At 35.2% G+C, this 19,737-nt stretch overlaps 1 protein-coding gene across 1 annotated transcript; it reads left to right on the top strand.

Moving 5' to 3' along the window:
• Positions 1-1,908: 1,908 nt before the first annotated feature.
• On the top strand, positions 1,909-19,262 carry LOC140166404 (uncharacterized). The gene is made up of 4 exons (XM_072189861.1): positions 1,909-2,080; positions 10,275-10,421; positions 16,521-16,749; positions 18,525-19,262. Exons 1-4 carry the CDS (start codon positions 1,916-1,918, stop codon positions 18,620-18,622), a joined length of 639 nt encoding a protein of 212 aa, XP_072045962.1. The 5' UTR covers positions 1,909-1,915; the 3' UTR covers positions 18,623-19,262.
• Positions 19,263-19,737: the final 475 nt, after the last annotated feature.

Here is a 19,737-nt window from a genome sequence, read left to right as displayed (position 1 = left end):
GCTAACATAGCCTGCTAGTGGTTCAGCCGAAAGCCATGTATTTCAGAGAAAATAAGACATTTTACACGAATCTGTAATTTAGATACTCACAGTATCTAAATTAGTTACATGTATTTGAATGGGGCTTCAGTACTGCCGTTTTCTTCATTTTTTGCCAAATTCGTCATTTCAAAAATACCAAATGACAATTTGAATGACTTATCCTTCACTTTTAAGCAATTTATAAACAATTTTAATTTTTTTACACTTGCGCTGGGATCACTGAATGGGTCTTTGTAGAGAAGTGGAAAGGGAGGGGCAGTCCACTGTGATATACACTCAAAATTCCTAATAGTTTTGACCTGATGCATCAGGGCTAATCCTGACGAAAGCTTGATATGTTTGCACTTGTCCGACGGTGATTCTGTTAAAACCGGCCATCTGTAGAATGAATATAGGTCGTAGAAACTTGTTGGCCAATTTGTGCCCATTTTTGCATTTTTCTCAAAAATTATAGCACATTGGTGACAAGTAAGATATATATATTATAGGGGCCTAATCCTTTTAACTTTTTAAATTGTTGATCTAAAGTGTATAAAAGTATACATATCTCGAATGGAAATTACCATACGAATCCAATGGTGACGTCAGATTTAAAAATGCTCACTTTTGGAGAAAGTCGTCAAAAACCGTGATTTTGACCCAAAAAATTACGTAAACCATAACTAATTATTTTTTCAGTAAAAAAAATCTTATTGATTTTCAAAAACTAGGTATGAAAATCTAGGATCCGTTTTTTGGGGTTTTTTTTTCAACATCATTCAGAAATATTCGATAAAAATGATTGAAATTTGACAGTTTCAACATTCCCACATGCTAGATATATAAAATAGCTTTAAATTCCTGAAGTTCATGTCTCTACAGCAGGATGATTTAAATTGTCAATCTCGACACAACTGATATGTTCAGCACCAATTTAATTATGTTCAATTTGGAACTGTATTTATTGTGGGACATAAGAGCACATCTGACATATCGAATTGCATTCTGAATACGAAGAATGTCCTTCTGATATCAAATGATTTTGATTTTTTGAAATTCGCAATGTAATACACATTTTATGGCAAATGATTAAAAATTGATATTTTTGATATTTAGCAGTACTTGAAGTAAACTTTATAAATCTGATGATTTATACTTAAAGTGTATGTAGGTAGGATGAAAATCCGACGATCAATTGAAAATTTTGACCTTTCGTATTGCAGATATGGATTTTTTCAAAAAAAACACCAAAAAAAAAACTCCTTTTGGGTAAAAATCCATATCTTCAATATGAAAGGTCAAAAATTTTCAATTGATCGTCGGCTTTTCCTCCCAGCTACGTACACTTTAAGAATATATCATTAGATTTATAAAATTTACTTCGAGGACTGTTATATATCAAAAATGGGAAAAATATCAAGTTTAAATAATTTGTAATAAAATTTGAATCATATCGTGAATTTCAAAAAATGAAAATTATTTGATATCAGAAAGACATTCTTCGTATTTAGAATGCAATTCGATATGTCTGATGTGCTCTCATGTCCCACAAAAATACTGCCGAAGCGCTCAAAATGCTCATTCCGGATCCCTTAAGAGATGTTTACACAAAAACAGTTTAGACATACATGTATAAACATAGTATCCTTCACAGCGGGTTTTTAACACTCGTCGTTCCTAACAACCACATGCAGTCTGGGCTCGAGACTAGTAGACACTTGTCAATTTGACAGAGTCCAAGCAAGTACCAAACAAACCACGCCCCTCTTATACGCGTTATCACTCAATACGTTATCAAAGTTTATCAACGCACTTTGTAATGTGTATATAAGAATCAGTTAGGTGAGAAAACTTTTACTGTTTCATCGATCATCTTCCGCGCTAAAACTGAGTCATGGCGAAGTGTGTGATATTGTTAGTGTTGGTTGCGGTGTATGTGGATGCCCACGGTCGTTTCTGGGATCCACCAGGTAGAGGCACTGAATGGAGACAAGGATACGATGTCCCAGAGGAGCAGAAAGACTACAATGATATGGAGACTTATTGCGGAGGAAAGGGGGTAAGTAGGAAAGTTTTTCGTTCAAATATCTTTTGATGTCCTAAAATTTTATTCCAAAAAAGTGTATGTTTGGCCTCACTTGGTTTGAAAAAAAAGGATCGGTCGGTCGGTGGGTCGAGGCGCTTTTTTCTGGTAGCAACGTTTGGACAGTATTTTTTGTGGGACATGAGAGCACATCAGACGTATCGAATTGCATCCTGAAAGTGTACTTCTCAAATGCATTCAACAAAAGCATAATTGCAATCTACCGCGACAGCTCGTCTCACACACATAACAAATGCATTACGATCAAATAGGTTCACTTGATGACAACATTTGATTGAATGGACTGCACTGCGCCATGATTACGGTGTAGGACAACGGTTCAAATCCTTTGTTTGGAGCCTATCGATAAAAGCATGCGGGGCCTTTATAGACGAATCTCACGAGCCAAGTGATGGTCAGAATTTAGTCGGCCATGACTTTCCCCGGCGCACCAAACCGGTGTTGTGTCTGCACAATTGGGTGGATTACAGCGGCTTAAAATCGATGTTTATGTTGTATTGTGTTGTAAACTTTCGTCATTCTATTGTCTAATCGTATCACGGGTGATGAAATGCAGTTTAAAATCCCCGCCAAGGACGCATCATTTCATATTTTAGGTGGAAAATATCCGACGGGGACCGAGCTATGGCTGCTATTGAGGTGTAGGAATGCGTGAAATGAGATTCGTCTATACAGAAAAGGATAGGAACTAAGATTTAAGTATTAATTGAATAGCAAAATTATTACACATTGGGGGGGTTCTGAATTTGTAATATGTTATCAAATACAACATTTTGAAAGTATTTGACGACGGAAAAAAATATTCAACGACGGAAACGTTTACAAAAGTTGAACAAAGTAGAAGAGACCATAGAAAGACCAACCGCTATGTAGAAGGTCACTTCGAGATTTACCGTCTACTAACTGTTATGGCAGCGCGGAGGTGGTCACGTGCGTATTTATAAAAGCGCATTATTTTATAAATATAACCGAAGTACACTGCTGAATAAGAAGAATATCCTTCTGATATCAAATAATTTCGATTTTTTGACATTCGTGATGTAATAAACATTTTACTGCAAATGATTATAAATTTTTATTTTTGATATATAACAGTCATCGAAGTAAACTTTATAAATCTAATGATAATGTACTTAAAGTGTACGTAGCAAGGATGAAAAGCCGACGATCAATTTTGTTGCATATCTTCAATATGAAAGATCAAAATTTTCAATTGACGTTGGCTGTTCATCCCAGCTACCTACACTTTAAGTACAACTAAGACTGCTAATATTAAGGAATGGGATATCAACGTTTAGCGACGTTTTCAAGCATTTTTTGTGGGAGCTGAGAGTACACCAGACCTATCGAATGGAATTCTGAATACGAGGAATGTCCTTCTGATATCAAATAAATTCGCGATATAATACAAATTTTATGACAAATTGATATTTGTTAAATTTTTGATATTTAACAGTCCTCGAAGTAAACTTTATAAATCTAATGATATGTACTGAAAGTGTATGTAGGTGGGATGAAAAGCCGACAATCAAATGAAATTTTGACCTTTCATATTATAGATATGCATTTTTTTCCTTAAAAAAATCTAATTTTTATTGGTGCTTTTGGGAAAAAATTCTATATCTTCAATTTTGAGAGGTCAAAATTTTCAATTGATCGTCGGCTTTTCACTTTAAGTATAAATCATCAGATTTATAAAGTGTAATTTTAGTACTGTTAAATATCAAAAATGTCAATTTTTAATCATTTGCCAGAAAATGTGTTATTACATTGCGAATTTCAAAAAATCAAAATTATTTATCTTCGTATTCAGAATGCAATTCGATATGCCTGATGTGCTCTCATGTCCCACAAAAATACTGTCCAAACGTCCATACCCCATCCCTTAATGCACAGCAACTATCAATCAAAAATCAAGGGATAAACAGGGTACGTCAATTAAAACATTACGCGTCAATTCTCGCGATTCACAATACGATGCGTCGCCAGCGGTTGCTGTTGCCAGTACTTGACCTACAGGGTCGACATCGACCGTTCTAACCACCATTGGATTTCAAGCGAGTGTTATAATTATAATGTTGAAAACAGCGAAGGATTCTGTTGTGATAAATATAAATGGATCACCTACTTAAATTGCTGTTTTAGTTTGCGTTGCGGACACCATGACATGATGTGTAGCATTTGCATTACGCTGGCTTTAGATGTGTCAACTTTTTCACACGATGCACTGTGTATTTTGGCCTTTTTCCAGAAACCGCTAGAGGCGCATCGTATCGTTAATCGCCAGTGAAGTGATTTTTCTTTTTATACATGGATTGAATACGAGTGTCACGCCCTGATAATACTCCTGTGAATGTCAAGTTCACAACTTGCATATACTTAGCCCATCTTCCATGTTTACTTGACATAATGCAATAAGGGCGAGGTTCATTACCATCTTGCATTTGGCGGGGCATTTGAGTAGGCCCATCCATATCATGTCAGACACAGTATTTTATTCTGTTAAACAGAGACTGAAACGTTTTCAGCTTATTTAATACTGAATTTATCAATTTGGGAGCACGGTGGCCTAGCGGAACGGGCACTGACTCATAATCGAAAGGTTGCGGGTTCGAGCCCCGGCGACGCCATCGTGTTGTGCCCTTGAGTAAGACACTTTATTTCGATTACTCCTCTCCACCCAGGTGTTTAAATGGGTACCGGCATTCTTAAATGCTGGGAAGGTAACAGACTCGCTGTAGAGGAGGTGTAGCGATCCCCTATAGCAACATTACATGGAGGAGTCTGGCCCAATCGCCAATGAAAGAGAGATGGGCACTCCGATCACTGTTTATACAGGATCGACTCCTTTACTTTTTTTTTTATCAATTTGTCTCTTTTGTGCAATAGGTTCAACAATATCACTTTTGACACCCCTGACGTCTTGTGCTCATAATTTTTAACTTAAAGGAGGATTTCGTGATCCTAACATCCTCGTTTCATGACATTTGTCAGTAGATATCCACGAAAAAAGCTTATTCCCAAAATTTCAGTTGATATCGGTTTTGCGTTTGCGAGTTATGCATGAGCACTGCTCCATAGGCCACTGTTGTAATTTCGTTCTGGTATACCAGAACGAAATTCAAATTTGATGATATTTTTGATAAACGAATTAATCTGCAAGAAATTGCTGGTACATAAACATTATGTAGCCAGAGGCTTCCGATGGTATAAAAATCTCATTTTTTTGGAGAAAGTTGGGGGATGAGGCTGTGGATCACCAAATGCCCTTTTAAAACTTGTCATAAGTTTTAACTTAAAACTTGTTTTTAAAATACGTATTTGAAGCTTTCTTCAAAGTTTAAAGTTTATTTGTTTTCCATCAAAACACATTAAGGGGGTACTACACCCCTGCCCCCAATTTTGTGCCTATTTTTGCATTTTTCTCAAAAATTAAAGCGCATTGGTGACAAGTAAGATATGTATATTATAGGGGCAAGGTCAACAACTACTGTACTGGAAATTTTATTTCAGCACAGACAGCAGTTGTGGAGTTACAGTCAAAAAAGAGGGAAAACCAATATTTGATCAATAAATCAATAACTACTTGCCTTGAGTTGCTGAATTTTTAATGCAGTAGTTATAGTCCTTGTAGTAGGGTGTAGTACCCCCTTAAAAAAAACCACCAAATCACAGGAAGGATGAATAAATATACTTTATATTATTAAGTAATATCTGGAAAATGATATCGCTGTATTGTACCATCGCAAAATGCGGTTCATTTCCTAAACATGATAATTATGTAGCCTTTGTACATGTACAGGGTGTCCCAGAGTGATCTATACGGTGTTTGAAAAAATATTGAAAATATAACATTAACAGTGTATCAAATTTTGATACGTGAAATGCAATGAAATATATGTCACCAACTTATTCTGTTAATTTCATTGAAATAGCTTGATTTGCTTTGGCATGACATTGATATTATATGGAAGGGGCGAGTTCAGATATTTCGGTTTAAAAACGTACTTTTATGTAATTATTCTCACAGGTTTTGCTGCAAATTTAATCTTCACCTTTATAAAGTAGCTCGGGTTTGCCAATACTGTGGATATAACTACATGCTGCGGCACTACTGCATGACGAATCGTCTCTATACTTTTATGACAGATCAACCTCTGCCTGCAATTCAAATGATGAAACTCACACACCGCAAATTTATAGGGCTGTTGTCGACAAAGCAGTTGTTCGGACTAATTGTCGACAAAGACTAGTCATTACAAATATTACAGATTAAGCTTAAGATCACAATTATTTATCATGAAATAACTTCTAGTTATAAAAAGTGTTAATTGAGCAAGAGATGACAATGATGGGTGTATAAATAGACTTCATTACGTAGTGGTAAGTTACCGATATAATTACGAGTAATTGACAGTTATATTTTGATGTAAATAAACGACACATAACGTGGTCTCTGAACTTATTATTAGTTGTCGACAACTTGCCGATGTCGGATCTTAAGATTTAAGAATGAAAATTCTACTCGACAACAGCCCTAAATAATTATCTTCAAAAGTGCCGTAAAAGGAAGAATAGTATTAGGTCACTCAAGCGTAACAAATCCTTTATTCATTACAAGAATTGCTTCCTAAAATCATAAATAATCGATAGATATCAACTATTTTGTGAAAGTAAGAACAGGTCAAGGTGGTACTACACCTGCCCAATTTTGTGCCTATTTTTGCATTTTTCTCAAAAATTATAGCGTATTGGTGACAAGCTAGATATATATATTATAGGGGGCAAGGAATACAACTACTGCACTGGAAATTTTATTTCAGCACAGACAACAGTTGTGGAGTTACAGTCAAAAATAAGGAAAACCAATATTTGATCAATAAATCAATAACTACTTGCCTTGAGTTGCTGAATTTCCAGTGCAGTAGTTGTAGTCCTTGCCCCTATATAATATACACATCTTATTTGTCTCCAACGGGCTATAATTTTTGAGAAAAATGCAAAAATGGGCACAAAATTGGCCAGGGGTGTAGTACCACCTTAAAGAAGAAATAAAATAACAAACAAATACAATAAAAATGCCTCATCCCAGCAAACACAAAAATGTTCTTAAAATGTTTTTTCAAAACTTTTTAATAACATTTAAATGTCGGGTTATATAAAGATCATGAATACGTTTTTTAAACGTTATTGTCAAATATTTTGGGCAAACAGTTCGGCAAAATATTTTGTCAACAGTTGGAATTCACCATTTTTACCCATAGTTCTGTAACTTCTATTATAAATGGCCAATTTTAAAATCTGAAACATTACGTTTTGCTACCTGGAGAGGTTTGATCATGTCTCACCTCCTTTTTCAACCAAATCGACGGTAATAACTCTTGTAGTGAGGGATCAACATTTAACCACAAATTGCCTCATGCAAAATTCACTTCCTGGGAACTAAATACCACACAAGGTTATTTTAATGTAACTCATTGACCATTTGTGTTATATATACTGCCAATAGCTATATGATATCCTTGTGATCTGGTCAACTCATTGACATGTACCAACCTCAGGAGGGAATTCAATTTTTGATCAATTCTCTCCAGGTAGTGAAACGTAATGACAATACGACCAATAGCATGCAATGCTCTTCATACCTTACAAATTCAACTTTCCCGGTATAGATCATTCTGGGCACCCTGTATATTACCGCAATCGCGTGTTATGAGTGGGCCTATAGTTCCTCGGCGACAGGGGCTAAAAATAACACCATTTTGGCCATTTTGTGCAATATCATAAATATTATCGGGTACTGCAAAGTTGAGCAGTTCATATAAGTTTTTGTTTCTGTTTGTTGCTTTATCCATCAATACAATATGGACTCGTTTCTAATGTGATAAGATATTTACATATTGATATTCTTAACTTGTATCGCCTGGTTATGTCGTGTTATTTTCCCACGCACTTCTGAACAATAATATAGGACATCTGACATCAAGCGTTGACCGTAGAACATTATTGTGTTTAGATAATCGGTTGTGACACTTTAGGTAGATTTTTTTCTACAGAAAATTTCAACCCGTTAACAAGATGAGTTCAAAGGCTTCTGCTTTAATATGCATAGTTATAGAATAATAATATAGGCATCAATCTTTGACCATATAGCCCCAGTCAAATTATGAGATCACGCACCATTAATTGCAATGGAATCCATTAACAAAAGCTCACACAAAACATATCAAAATCCCCGGAAAATCCAAGTAGTGGAACAGTGCCTAATCTGCATTCATCCAAAATGGCCACTTATGCAGGGGATGAAGGGACATGACGAGATGACGACATAAATGACAACATAAGTGACAACATAATTTCGAGATGATGAGATAATTTCGAGATGACATAATTTCGAGATGACGAGATAAATGACGACATAAATGACAACATAATTTCGAGATGATGAGATAAATGACAACATAAGTGACGACATAATTTCGAGATGATGAGATAATTTCGAGGTGACGACATCATTTCGAGATGACGAGATAAATGACGACATAAATGACAACATAATTTCGAGATGAGATAAATAACAACATAAGTGACAACCATAATTTCAAGACGATGAGATAATTTCGAGACGACGACATAATTTCGAGATGACGAGATAAATGACGACATAAATGACAACATAATTTCGAGATGATGAGATAAATGACAACATAAGTGACGACATAATTTCGAGATTATGAGATAATTTCGAGATGATGACATAATTTCGAAATAATATTTTGTTATTTTGTGTATTTGTAATCAACTTTAGTAAGACTTGCAGTTGAATATATGTGCTGAAAGAATATGATAAGCTTCAGTCTGCGTATTGAAAACCCAGCCTGCGTATTGAAAACAAAACCAAAAAAAAAATCGAATTTTCTTGAGTAGGTAACGTTAAAGAGTGTAATGAGCATGCACATATCGTAAAATGAGTCATTTCAGCTGATGAATGGCAGCGGCACATGCGTATGCGTAGTGTTAAAGAAACGTATCCATCTATCGTAGATGGTATGCTATATTTAGCCTGAGTGCTCGGCCTTTATCTCGAAACTATTAAACACGGCGAAACAATATCGCCATAATGCTGTTGAAGAACTAGTGGCTTCACATTGCTATAATGGCAATTTCTGACAAGAAGATATAGGAATAATGACGCTAGCGCTGGATGACAAAAGGAACTAATGACCATTGTTTTCAAAATGTGTTTTATTGCTTATATTACACCTATATACAAGTATCTTCCACCTGAATAAAAGTATACCTTGGTTATGTCTCCAAAAAGTTGAAAAATATCATGTTGAATACTTGCTTCCTTAAATTTGTACATAGAAAGTATAGGACAATCTCTGAAAAACCATAACAAAAGGAAGCAATGACCAAATAATTGCCTATTGTTTTGATAATTTCAGGCAAATTGGCCATCATCTTTAAAGAAAGTTGCTTGTATTTGATAAATTACAACTAATAAACTTAATAAATCGTCAAGTAATCTTAACATTTTCTTCTATATTTAACAAATCAAACAAATTTATCTTTTTTTTAAATTGGTCATTACTTCCTTATGTCCTGGCAGGACAGAGTAAGCATATTATAGTAGATTTATGAATATGACTGTTTTATAACTATTCTGCCCCATCATGACAGGACAACATCTGCACAAATCTGATTTTTGACTTTTTTTTTTTAGAATTTCGGATTAAGCGAATCACTGAGCGTCCTTAACTCATTATGTAATGTATAGCCTATATTACAGGCTAAAGTATAGACGAATCCAATTTCACGCATTCCTACACCTCAATGGCAGCCAAAGCTGGGTCCCCGTCGGCTCCATCACACCTAAAATGTGAAATGATGCGGCCTTGGAGGGTATTTTAAACTGCATTCTATCACCCGTGTTAGTTAAAAGAATGATGACAGTTTACAACACAAAAGAATTTTAAGCGGCTTCAATCCACCCAATTGGGCAGTCACAACACCAGTTTGGTGCTGCGGGGACCCAATAATGGCCGACCAAATCCTGACCATGACTTGGCTCGTTGGATTCGTCTATAGGACGAGTAAGACTACAGTTTTAAGCCTGTTGAATGATGCTCTTCCTCTTCTCTTTTAGGTTCAATGGGGTTCAAACGGTGGTAAATGCGGTGTATGTGGTGACAACTGGGCCGATGCTGAACCTCGTGAACATGAAGATGGTGGCAGATATGATACTGAAATTATCTCACGGACTTACTTCGCTGGTCAGGTGGTTGAATTAGTGGTAGGTATGATGTGATTAAAAAAGGTTGTATTATTATAAACCTAAAGATGTAAAAGAAGGAGGAGAATGAAATATGTAGCTGGTAACACACGTTTGTTTGATGTATATTGAATTGGCTTCATTATTAAGCAAATGCAAACTATAGGTGGCGCTATTTATCCTAAATAATATTTCGTAATTTGCAAGGGGTAGGTAATCATTACTGCTATTAAAACAGATGGAATAGATGAAACAAGGAACAAAGAAATTTTATGAACATATTTCATCAAAAAATGATAGGAAATATTTGTATTAAAAGCTTGAAAGAGTAATTTTCAGTAACTAAATCTTGTCATAAATAGATATATTTTATATCCGAAAAAGCTTCAAAAATGCTTTGAAAGTGAATAATGTTGTAAATAACGGGACATTACAGTTGAAGTTGACTCAAAAGCATCTGTACACATTAGCATGACACCGCTTTTATTGAGGTAGTACATGATATTTTGTTTGAAAAAAACCAATAAAGGGTCACATCAAACAACCGTGAACAGACAACAAAGGAGCTGAATACAGAAGACAAAGGAGAAGAAAAAGAAGCATCCGAAAAGAAGAGAAGTTGAAAAGAAATAGGAAGATGAGAAGTGGAAGAAAAAAGGAGATGCAGAAAAGGAAGAGAAGAAACAAGCGAAACATGGGAAAAGAAAGGAAGAAAATGAAACGACGAAAAGCAGAAATACGATAACGTAAAGAAAAGTAAAAGGACAAGAAGAGGAAGAAGAAAACAAAAGAGAAGAAGAAACCCCGCGGTAGATAATTAAAATCTCTGTTCATACCTACTGTATGTATTGTCCATGTGGGTTCATCCAGAATACAGTAGGGGAGACCGGGGATAGTTGTTACACGGGTAAGTGCTCAGTGGCGTAGATTTCTTTTTGACATTGGGGGGATGGGGTTGGAAAAAAATCTTTCAAGTATGGTGAATGCAGCACCTTTTGGAGACAGAATAAGTTCATGGTATAAAAATTTTGCTATTTTGAAGCTAAACTGATGAAATAAGGTGCAAAAGTGGAATAAATGGGCGCGAAAATTTGCACTTTTGGGCCTAAAATGGGTAAATATGAGGTTAATTTGGTCAGAAACCCATATTCAGGCGTCAACATTGGGGGATGATTGTATGGAGCATCCCCCCCTGGTAAAATATTGGGGGGATAAATCCCCCCATCTCCCGGGATCTACGCCTATGAAAGTGCTCCGTTTGTTCAGATGGAACACGGGGGGCTCTCTCATTGTCATCATATTAAAGCTTACAGATATCCTGCTGATACTGCACTTCGAGAATTAGATATGTTTTATCCCTAGAAAATTAAGTCAACAACTTTTTTCCGATCATCCTAGTAAATTTTCATATCAGATATAAATTTGTGTGAATATAGAGTAAACATGTGTCTAAAATAGCCTGAGGTCATGACTTGTCGTTCTACCCTACGGGCGAAGTACATGTGTTTTTATTCATAAAATGCCATGTGGGTAAGTTGTTACACTTCCCCCGGTTCTCAAATTCTGCTCCAAGGGAAGAGTAGGTCCAATACATGGACTGCAAAGGGTGGTCTCACATACATTGGGCTTTTCCAGAAATAAAAGGTACATACCCTATAGAAGACAAATTTGACACATCTAACCTCGTAAATAAAAAAAAATTTATTTTGGGAATCCCAAGTCTTCTATAGGGTAGGTGCCGTTAATTTCTGTAATAGCCCAAAATTTATCCCCCCCCAAAAAAAATATTTCATAATGCAGAACCATTTCCGACCACGCTAGTAGATGCCATAGTTAAGTAGTGTTTGAGTTTGTGTGGGTGGGGGAGGAGATATAATTATAGATAGTCGATAACCGATAATCAATGATCAATCAGTTATCAACGTTCAGTTAAATTCTAAATCCTAACACGCAAATGATGAAACAGACTCTCATGTTCAAATGGCTAAGGATGATATCCTTGTGGATACTGGGGGTGGGGGGGGGGGGAGGGGTATTGATTATCGATAATCAATTATCGATTATAGATCATCAATAATCGATAATCAATCATTTAACAATTATTCAATGTATAGGCCTACGCAACCGACAAAACTGGGAATCGCTAAGGATGATTTCCTTCTGGGTATGGGGGGGTTGTGCGTGGAATTAATTATGGCTAATTAATTATCGATTATCGATAATCAATTATCGATTATCGATAATCAATTATCTATAAACAATTATCGATCATCAATCATTAGTTTATCAATATCCAATGTTTAAAAATGTATAGACCTACGCAACCGACAAAACGGGATATCTGCATTAATTTGAAAATATGATTTTCTCCAAAGTGCTAGAAAAGCACACTCTTTGACCATTTCTATGCACATCGTATCTCTTGCAACCTGAAGGAACGAAATTTGTTTCCGTTTTGGATTTCAACAGCTTAAAATTGACATTTTTCGTAAAATGCACATCAAATATTTTGTTCTGAATTGGAAAATCTCTCTTGGTATAAAATGAAAAATATTTCGGATTTTGGTTGTCAATTTCAAACTTTTTTATATCAATCATCATATCCGTGGGCACGTGGTACTCTATTTTGAAAGCCATCCGAGTCTCCATTTTGACAAACGGATAAAAACAAAAATAGTTTTAACATTGTCATCTATGGAAGAAAAATCACAAAACAGCCTTTTTCTCAAGAAAAAAAATTGGGACTCGAAGATAAATTTTCTTCAAACTCGTTTTTTAAAATCTTTATATATGCTTAATAAAAAAAAAAAAAAAAAAAAACCGAAAAAAAATCTTAAGTTGATACTCCACGTAAATGATTTCGTATACGCTAATCCGAACCCAAACGTAACCATTATCCTTCTAATAACCCTTACCCTAACCCTAATCCTAATTTCGTGTAAATTAAGGCCTACATGATGAAGAAATAACCAAACTTTATTAGAATATTGGAAACTAACTCAATAATAGCCTCATACCCCCAACTCTGCCTGCTGCTTTAGCTTCACTCTTGCATCTCTGTTATTGAACTGTGACAGAAGATTGATATGCAACCTCTCACAGCGTCCGAAGTTTTGTGTCACGTGACCCTGCTCTGTATGGGCTTTTCCAGAAATAAAAGGTACATACCCTATAGAAGACAAATTTGACACATCTAACCTCGTAAATCAAAAAAAATTTATTTTGGGAATCCCAAGTCTTCTATAGGGTAGGTGCCGTTAATTTCTGTAATAGCCCATTGCACAGACATGACAGAGGGAGGAGCAAGCTATACTTTTGTGATGAGTGTCAACTTGACGAAATGGACACAGGTTCTGATTAAACTTATTGGTCCATATCAATTTGTAACCGCTCTTTAGCAAAGTTATAGTTTATTGAATTTACAACCATATGATAAAAAAACAAGCGAAAATAGTAACTTTTTGCACAAGATTTGCAATTTAAAGAGAATTGGCCATTGCTCATTGAAAATTAAGCTAGTATAATAGACAACATAAGTAACACTTAATGTTTTGACTGTTAAAACCTACATTTTGGTCAAAATATTGTGCTTGGATTGGTAGTTTTTATCAGACTAAATGAAAAAAAGATGTTTTTAGGGGAAAGTGTTAGCTTTCGTTCGTAATAGAAAAAATCTGATGGGATGAGGGGAACATTTGAGGTTTTGACAAAAATCAATCACAGATGCCTATTTTCCACTAGATCTCACATAGCTCTTATGATGCTATGCACACAACCGTGTAGTATAACATAGACTGCGTAGAGGCTAGACTCGCTGTGTTTGGAAATGTCTGTGTATTTGGGTGTATCGAGTTGGAAACTGTATAGATGCATTAAAGAGAATCGTTTTTGTAGTCAAACCTTTTCATATGATATGACAGTGATTAGAATAGTTGTGCTAGTACATGTTTAAGAATTAAAGTTAAAGGTAAAAGGTCACTTAATGGATACATCATGTTTATTAACAATTGTTACAGCTCATGTTGTTCCATTATAAAAACATTATTGTGTCTGTTGGGTGTTCTACATTATGGATATATTACATGTTTATAATACTGTAACGACTTACCCTGCATGGTGTAACAATGTACCCGTATATGGGGTAAATTGTTACATTTTTTTGACTTCATTAATTAATCTGTAATTAATTACCTGTTCTAGATTTACAAGTTTTTACAGCATAAGTTTATAGATAACAAACTAGTGTATCATCAGATGCAACATAAGAAAAAACGAAGCATTTCGCTAGTTGATGTAGCATAAAATGTAAATTTTGTAACAACCATCCCCGGTCTCCCCTAGCGTCCTCCTGTGAGACTACCGTGATCAAAGGCAATGAAAAATATCGCGATGTGAAGAGAAGCGACTGCACCCTACAACCACAACGCCTTTCAATCGCGCGTCTATCACACGCGGACGTTTTTATCTCGAGGAGGCTAAATGGACACTGTCGTTTTATCATGAAGTGTACAGTCTAGTCTTTTCGCCAGCCCATTCGGGGCTGGTACCTGTTTCAGGTTTGGGGTCAGTTTACTCAAGAGATTATATTTTAGTGGTATTGGAATGATTTTTTTTTTAACTTTTGTGGTTAAATTTTTTTTAAATATTTTAATTCGATTTGTTAGGAAAAGTAAGTATGTTTTGCCGTTTCAACGAACGAAAACGAGTGAGTATTACCAAAGTTATGTTTGAACTAATTAATTATGACTTTAAAAGTTTAAAGGCCTAAATGTAACAATAATAGTTAATATATATAGCATCATATGGTCAGCAGAAGAAAATCTGACATCACCTATGATGTCATATCAGTGTCCTTGACCGGGGGTCCTTACTCCTTGACCACTGAACAGCGTGATATCATGTTGATAACAGATCTATAGAATCAAAATCTTCATCATATCCCCGGATCATATCACAGATTCTCAACAATCTGTGATCATATGGACCATATTGATGTGAAAGTAGTTATCTATCATATCCTGTGTCGTTTTATGGATAAAAATGACTCAAAATGTTATTGATGAAATGGTTGCTATCATAAACATCAGTTTTGTCTTTTCAACGGGAAAAATCCGATGCAAAATAAAGTTTTTAGGGCCTAGCTATAATATGGGCATAATTTATGCATATAGTATTGAACAATGTACCCCATTTGACATGCACTTATAGATAAATAAATTGTCTTACTTCATTAATTTAATAACTTCTTTATTATAAATAAAATGACACATAACTATTTGATTCATAAAATTACATTCAACAAAATGATTGAAGAGAAAACACACAAGGCACTAGGCAGACTGTTATAGAATGGAGTATGTAAGATGCCATGTCCATAGCTTCGCAGGAGTTTCCGACTAGCAATCAACATGATCAGCACATTCAGAAAAACACAGTTTAAGAGTGAAGATTGTAGTGAGTAACCAGTCCTTTATAAATGTGCTGGCCACTATCTATTATAATATAGTAGGCTTAAACTATACATTGCGAATTAATTAAGTTATTTTAAAATAAAATGTACATGTAAGTTAACTCAAACCGGCAGTGTATATATCGAAAGCAGTGAAATCGGACATTCTTAAGCGAAGATATTGAGTTCGTAAGTTCTGGTATTACAAAATTGGAAATTGAGATATCGTGGGTAAAAAGCTGAAAAGACAAAAAAACCAACGACAACAACAACAACAACAACAACAAAACAAACAGACCAGAACAATTTGGAGTACATGTAATGAATTAAAAGAGTTGACATGAGATTAGGAATTAATGTTTTCTGCTGTTTCAGTGTGCATGTTCTCATCGTTGATGGTTTGGTGGACTGTCATGTAGATGTAAGCGTGATCCTAAAAATGCCTTTCACATTGACCAAAACTAATTACAAGACCTCTTCTACATTGAGGCTGGCTTTCCCTTTTAAAGGGAATTTTTATTAATTATAAAATCCGTTTGCTTTTGATGTACCTTTTTCCCCCATATAATTGCATACTTCCCCCAGGATCTTTGCTCTACTGCAATGATATCGTTGTTAAAAATCATTTTCGTTTTGGCCATATTGAAAATGCTATGTTTCTAATTCTGCAGCCCGAAGTTACAGCCAACCACTACGGTTGGATTGAATTCCGTCTCTGCGCCAGAGACAGCCGTGACACTAAACTGACTCACGCATGTTTAGATGAACATCTCTTAAAGAACATCAAGTCAGAGACCCGGTTTAATATTGGCTCTCAAAAAGGAAAGATTAAATTCCAGATCCAGCTACCAGCTGGTGTCACGTGTAAACATTGCGTCATCCAATGGAAGTATAACACAGGTAGGTGGCCTGTTGGCAATAGTTTATTACGAAAATTTCCTAAAGCCTTTGTGATTCAACCCTTAAACAGTACAAGTCACGACGTTGGGCATACATCGTTACTGCGCAACTACATCGTTATACTGATTCTCCATTCCAGAAAAATACAGTATTATTTTTGGGGGATGAAAAAATATTAGCAAGTTCTGCAAAGTGAAATATAGCTCAATCATTCATTTAGTACTGAAGATAAAAGAAAAAGTTCACTATTTTACTAATGTCTTGAAAAAAGAGCCAACAATAAGCATTTTCGGCATGTTTTCTGACAATCGAGTCCCAAAAATCAAAGTCTACGCATTCAAAATCTTGATTATATGTCGTAATTTTGCTCTAATTTTCACTTTTTTGTGTTACTTCTAATTAAATGATTGATTATAAGAATGAAACATGCCTTTTCCAAAAATTAGAATGCATAAATTGAAATTAGACTTCGTGCAGGTCTTTACACAACATGTAAAAAAACCCTAAAATGTTTTGGCCCTTATTCATAAATTTGGCTAAATAGTGAAATTCAACTTTTATTGCCAGTTAGAACTAAGTGAATGATTAGGATTGAGCTGTGTTTCATTTGGCAGAAGTTGACAATAATTATGTTTAATCCCAAAAAATTAGTGCTGTATTTTTCTGGAATGGAGAGTAGGCCCGCGATACTCCAATTGCTATTCGGAGGACAACTACCGCCCAACACTAATGACGCAATTTTGATCAGCCTAATACCATGAAAATATCTTTTCAATTTGAAGCCATAATTTGTGATTTCTGTCCAATTTTAATTAGTTATTCACTTTGACAAAATCATAATATATTATTAGTAACAACTGTTGAAGTTTTTTTTATCATTTCAAGCTGAAACAATGAGGTAAATGAAAGAAAACCAATTGGGGGCTGGCACTATGGGGGAAATTGCGAACAAAATTTATGTAATTAAAGCACATCAGGCTTAATTTTTCACAGGGTATTTAAATACATTGGGTATTACAATCATGCAGAAGTAGAAAATCGAAAAACATCAAGGGCGTCCTTGTGAGCAAATCACACATCATTGCTTTTAGTTAATAAAACGTATGACTATTTGTATTTGATTTGTATTTTATTATTTTGATTACATATTTTGTGTCCTTGCTAATTTTTATGTGGATTTACATGTGTTGAATTTAAACTGGTGCGTTTATGAAGCTGTTGCCATGGCTACACGCCAGTTCGATGGTACAAAAATGTGACGACCTCAGGGTCCAAACCTATGACACTGTTACTCTTGATTTTAGCCAATCAGAAGTCGTTCCTGTGTGGTCTTTGTTGTTTTATCTTAATTCCCCTTTTAAAGAAGAATATTTCGTGTTTAAGAGTTTCTTATTTCATAGTTAACAAAACCGAAATGTATATTCATTGCGCACACTCGAGAATTGTAACGTAAAAACGTGCGTGTGCATTGGCGCGGTGATGACGTAGTCTTCGGTAAAATGCCGAAATGGTTTATTGCACTGATTTGATTTTGCTCCTACACTGAAAGTTCCAACTTGTTTCCATAAAGATTTGTCTTGTAGGGAAATTTATTGACCAATTTTGATTTATTTTGATTAAATATTTTGTAAATTGCATGGTAAACTATGTCTCAATCGTCAATTAAATCTTTTTTAATACACACACGACAAAATGATAACGTGTTTTGTTCGATTTATTAAAAATGTAGCCTTTTTTCACATTTTTTTTTACATTTTCTTGTTTTGCTAAAACAGGTAACGACTGGGGAACCTGTCCAAATGGTACCAGTATGAACGGATGCTCTGACACACCAGAGCAGTTCTATGCATGCGCCAACGTTGAAATTTTGTAAAACGTCCAATAATTATATATTACAACTTAAAACTCTATTATTTTGAGATAATTAGTACGCTAATGTTGTCAAAGAATCTATAAACCTCTATTTGCTTTAAAATCGTAGCACCATTCCAAAATTATCTTAAGGGCTCGGATAACAACGTTTGCACAGTATTTTTGTGTGGGACCTGAGAGCACACCAGACATATCATTAGCAATAAAATGTGTATTATAATAGCTAATTTGCACTAATCGGTGAATCCGCTGAAACCAACCATCAGTAGAATGACTATGTCACAGTAGTGTCACAAAGCAATATTCACTTTGCTTGTTCAATCGGTCTAATTGTCACAAGATTAATATAAACAGGGCTAATGCCAACAATAATGTTTCAGCTTAATTTTAATTATGTTGTCTATTCCTTTCCCTTATTTCCAGATGAGCCAATGGGCTATTCCAGTTAAAATCCATACACCCCTTATGGATATGATGGCAGACATGGCCTATCGGGCTACCTGAGTGGGTGACTCGATTTGAAATATACACTCCCTATATTGCAGATTAAGGTCATGTCATCCAAAGGATGTGTATGGATTTCAAATGGAATAGCCCACGAGGCGTTGTATAGCAAATGAATGGCCTTTTAATTAGATTAATATGGGTTTAAAATTTTATAAGCGTTTAGCTATAAATGTCTTGGTTGATGATCTTATAGCAAACTGAATGAAGAGAATAAATGTCATCATGGTCATGATTTTAAAAACAACAGTTTCGTTTAAAAGTTACTATTTATATTCAAAGCAAGTCCGTGGGTCTTAGACATGTTAGATATCACTGTAGTTACAAAAGTATTCTTTTGTTGTTAACTAAGACAGCATTCAAGTATTTTCATAAAAAGGTAAAGGAAAGGAGACGATTGCGTCGCCGGGGCTCGAACCCGCAACCTTCCGATTATGATTCGGAGCCCGTTCCGCTCGGCCACCGTGCTCTCATACACTACTTTATCAAAGCAGCCAATCAGAAATGCGGTTAGAAAAGTAGGCGGAGTGCATTGATTATAGGTTAATACATGCGTATCACTTGCTGGGAGTGAAATTGTACAAAATAATGCACTTGTACTGAGACGTTTTA

This window comes from Amphiura filiformis, chromosome 12 (genome assembly GCF_039555335.1).
Source record: "Amphiura filiformis chromosome 12, Afil_fr2py, whole genome shotgun sequence".
NCBI classification, from domain to species: Eukaryota; Metazoa; Echinodermata; class Ophiuroidea; order Amphilepidida; family Amphiuridae; genus Amphiura; species Amphiura filiformis.
This window is presented reverse-complemented; position numbering and strand designations above follow the sequence as displayed.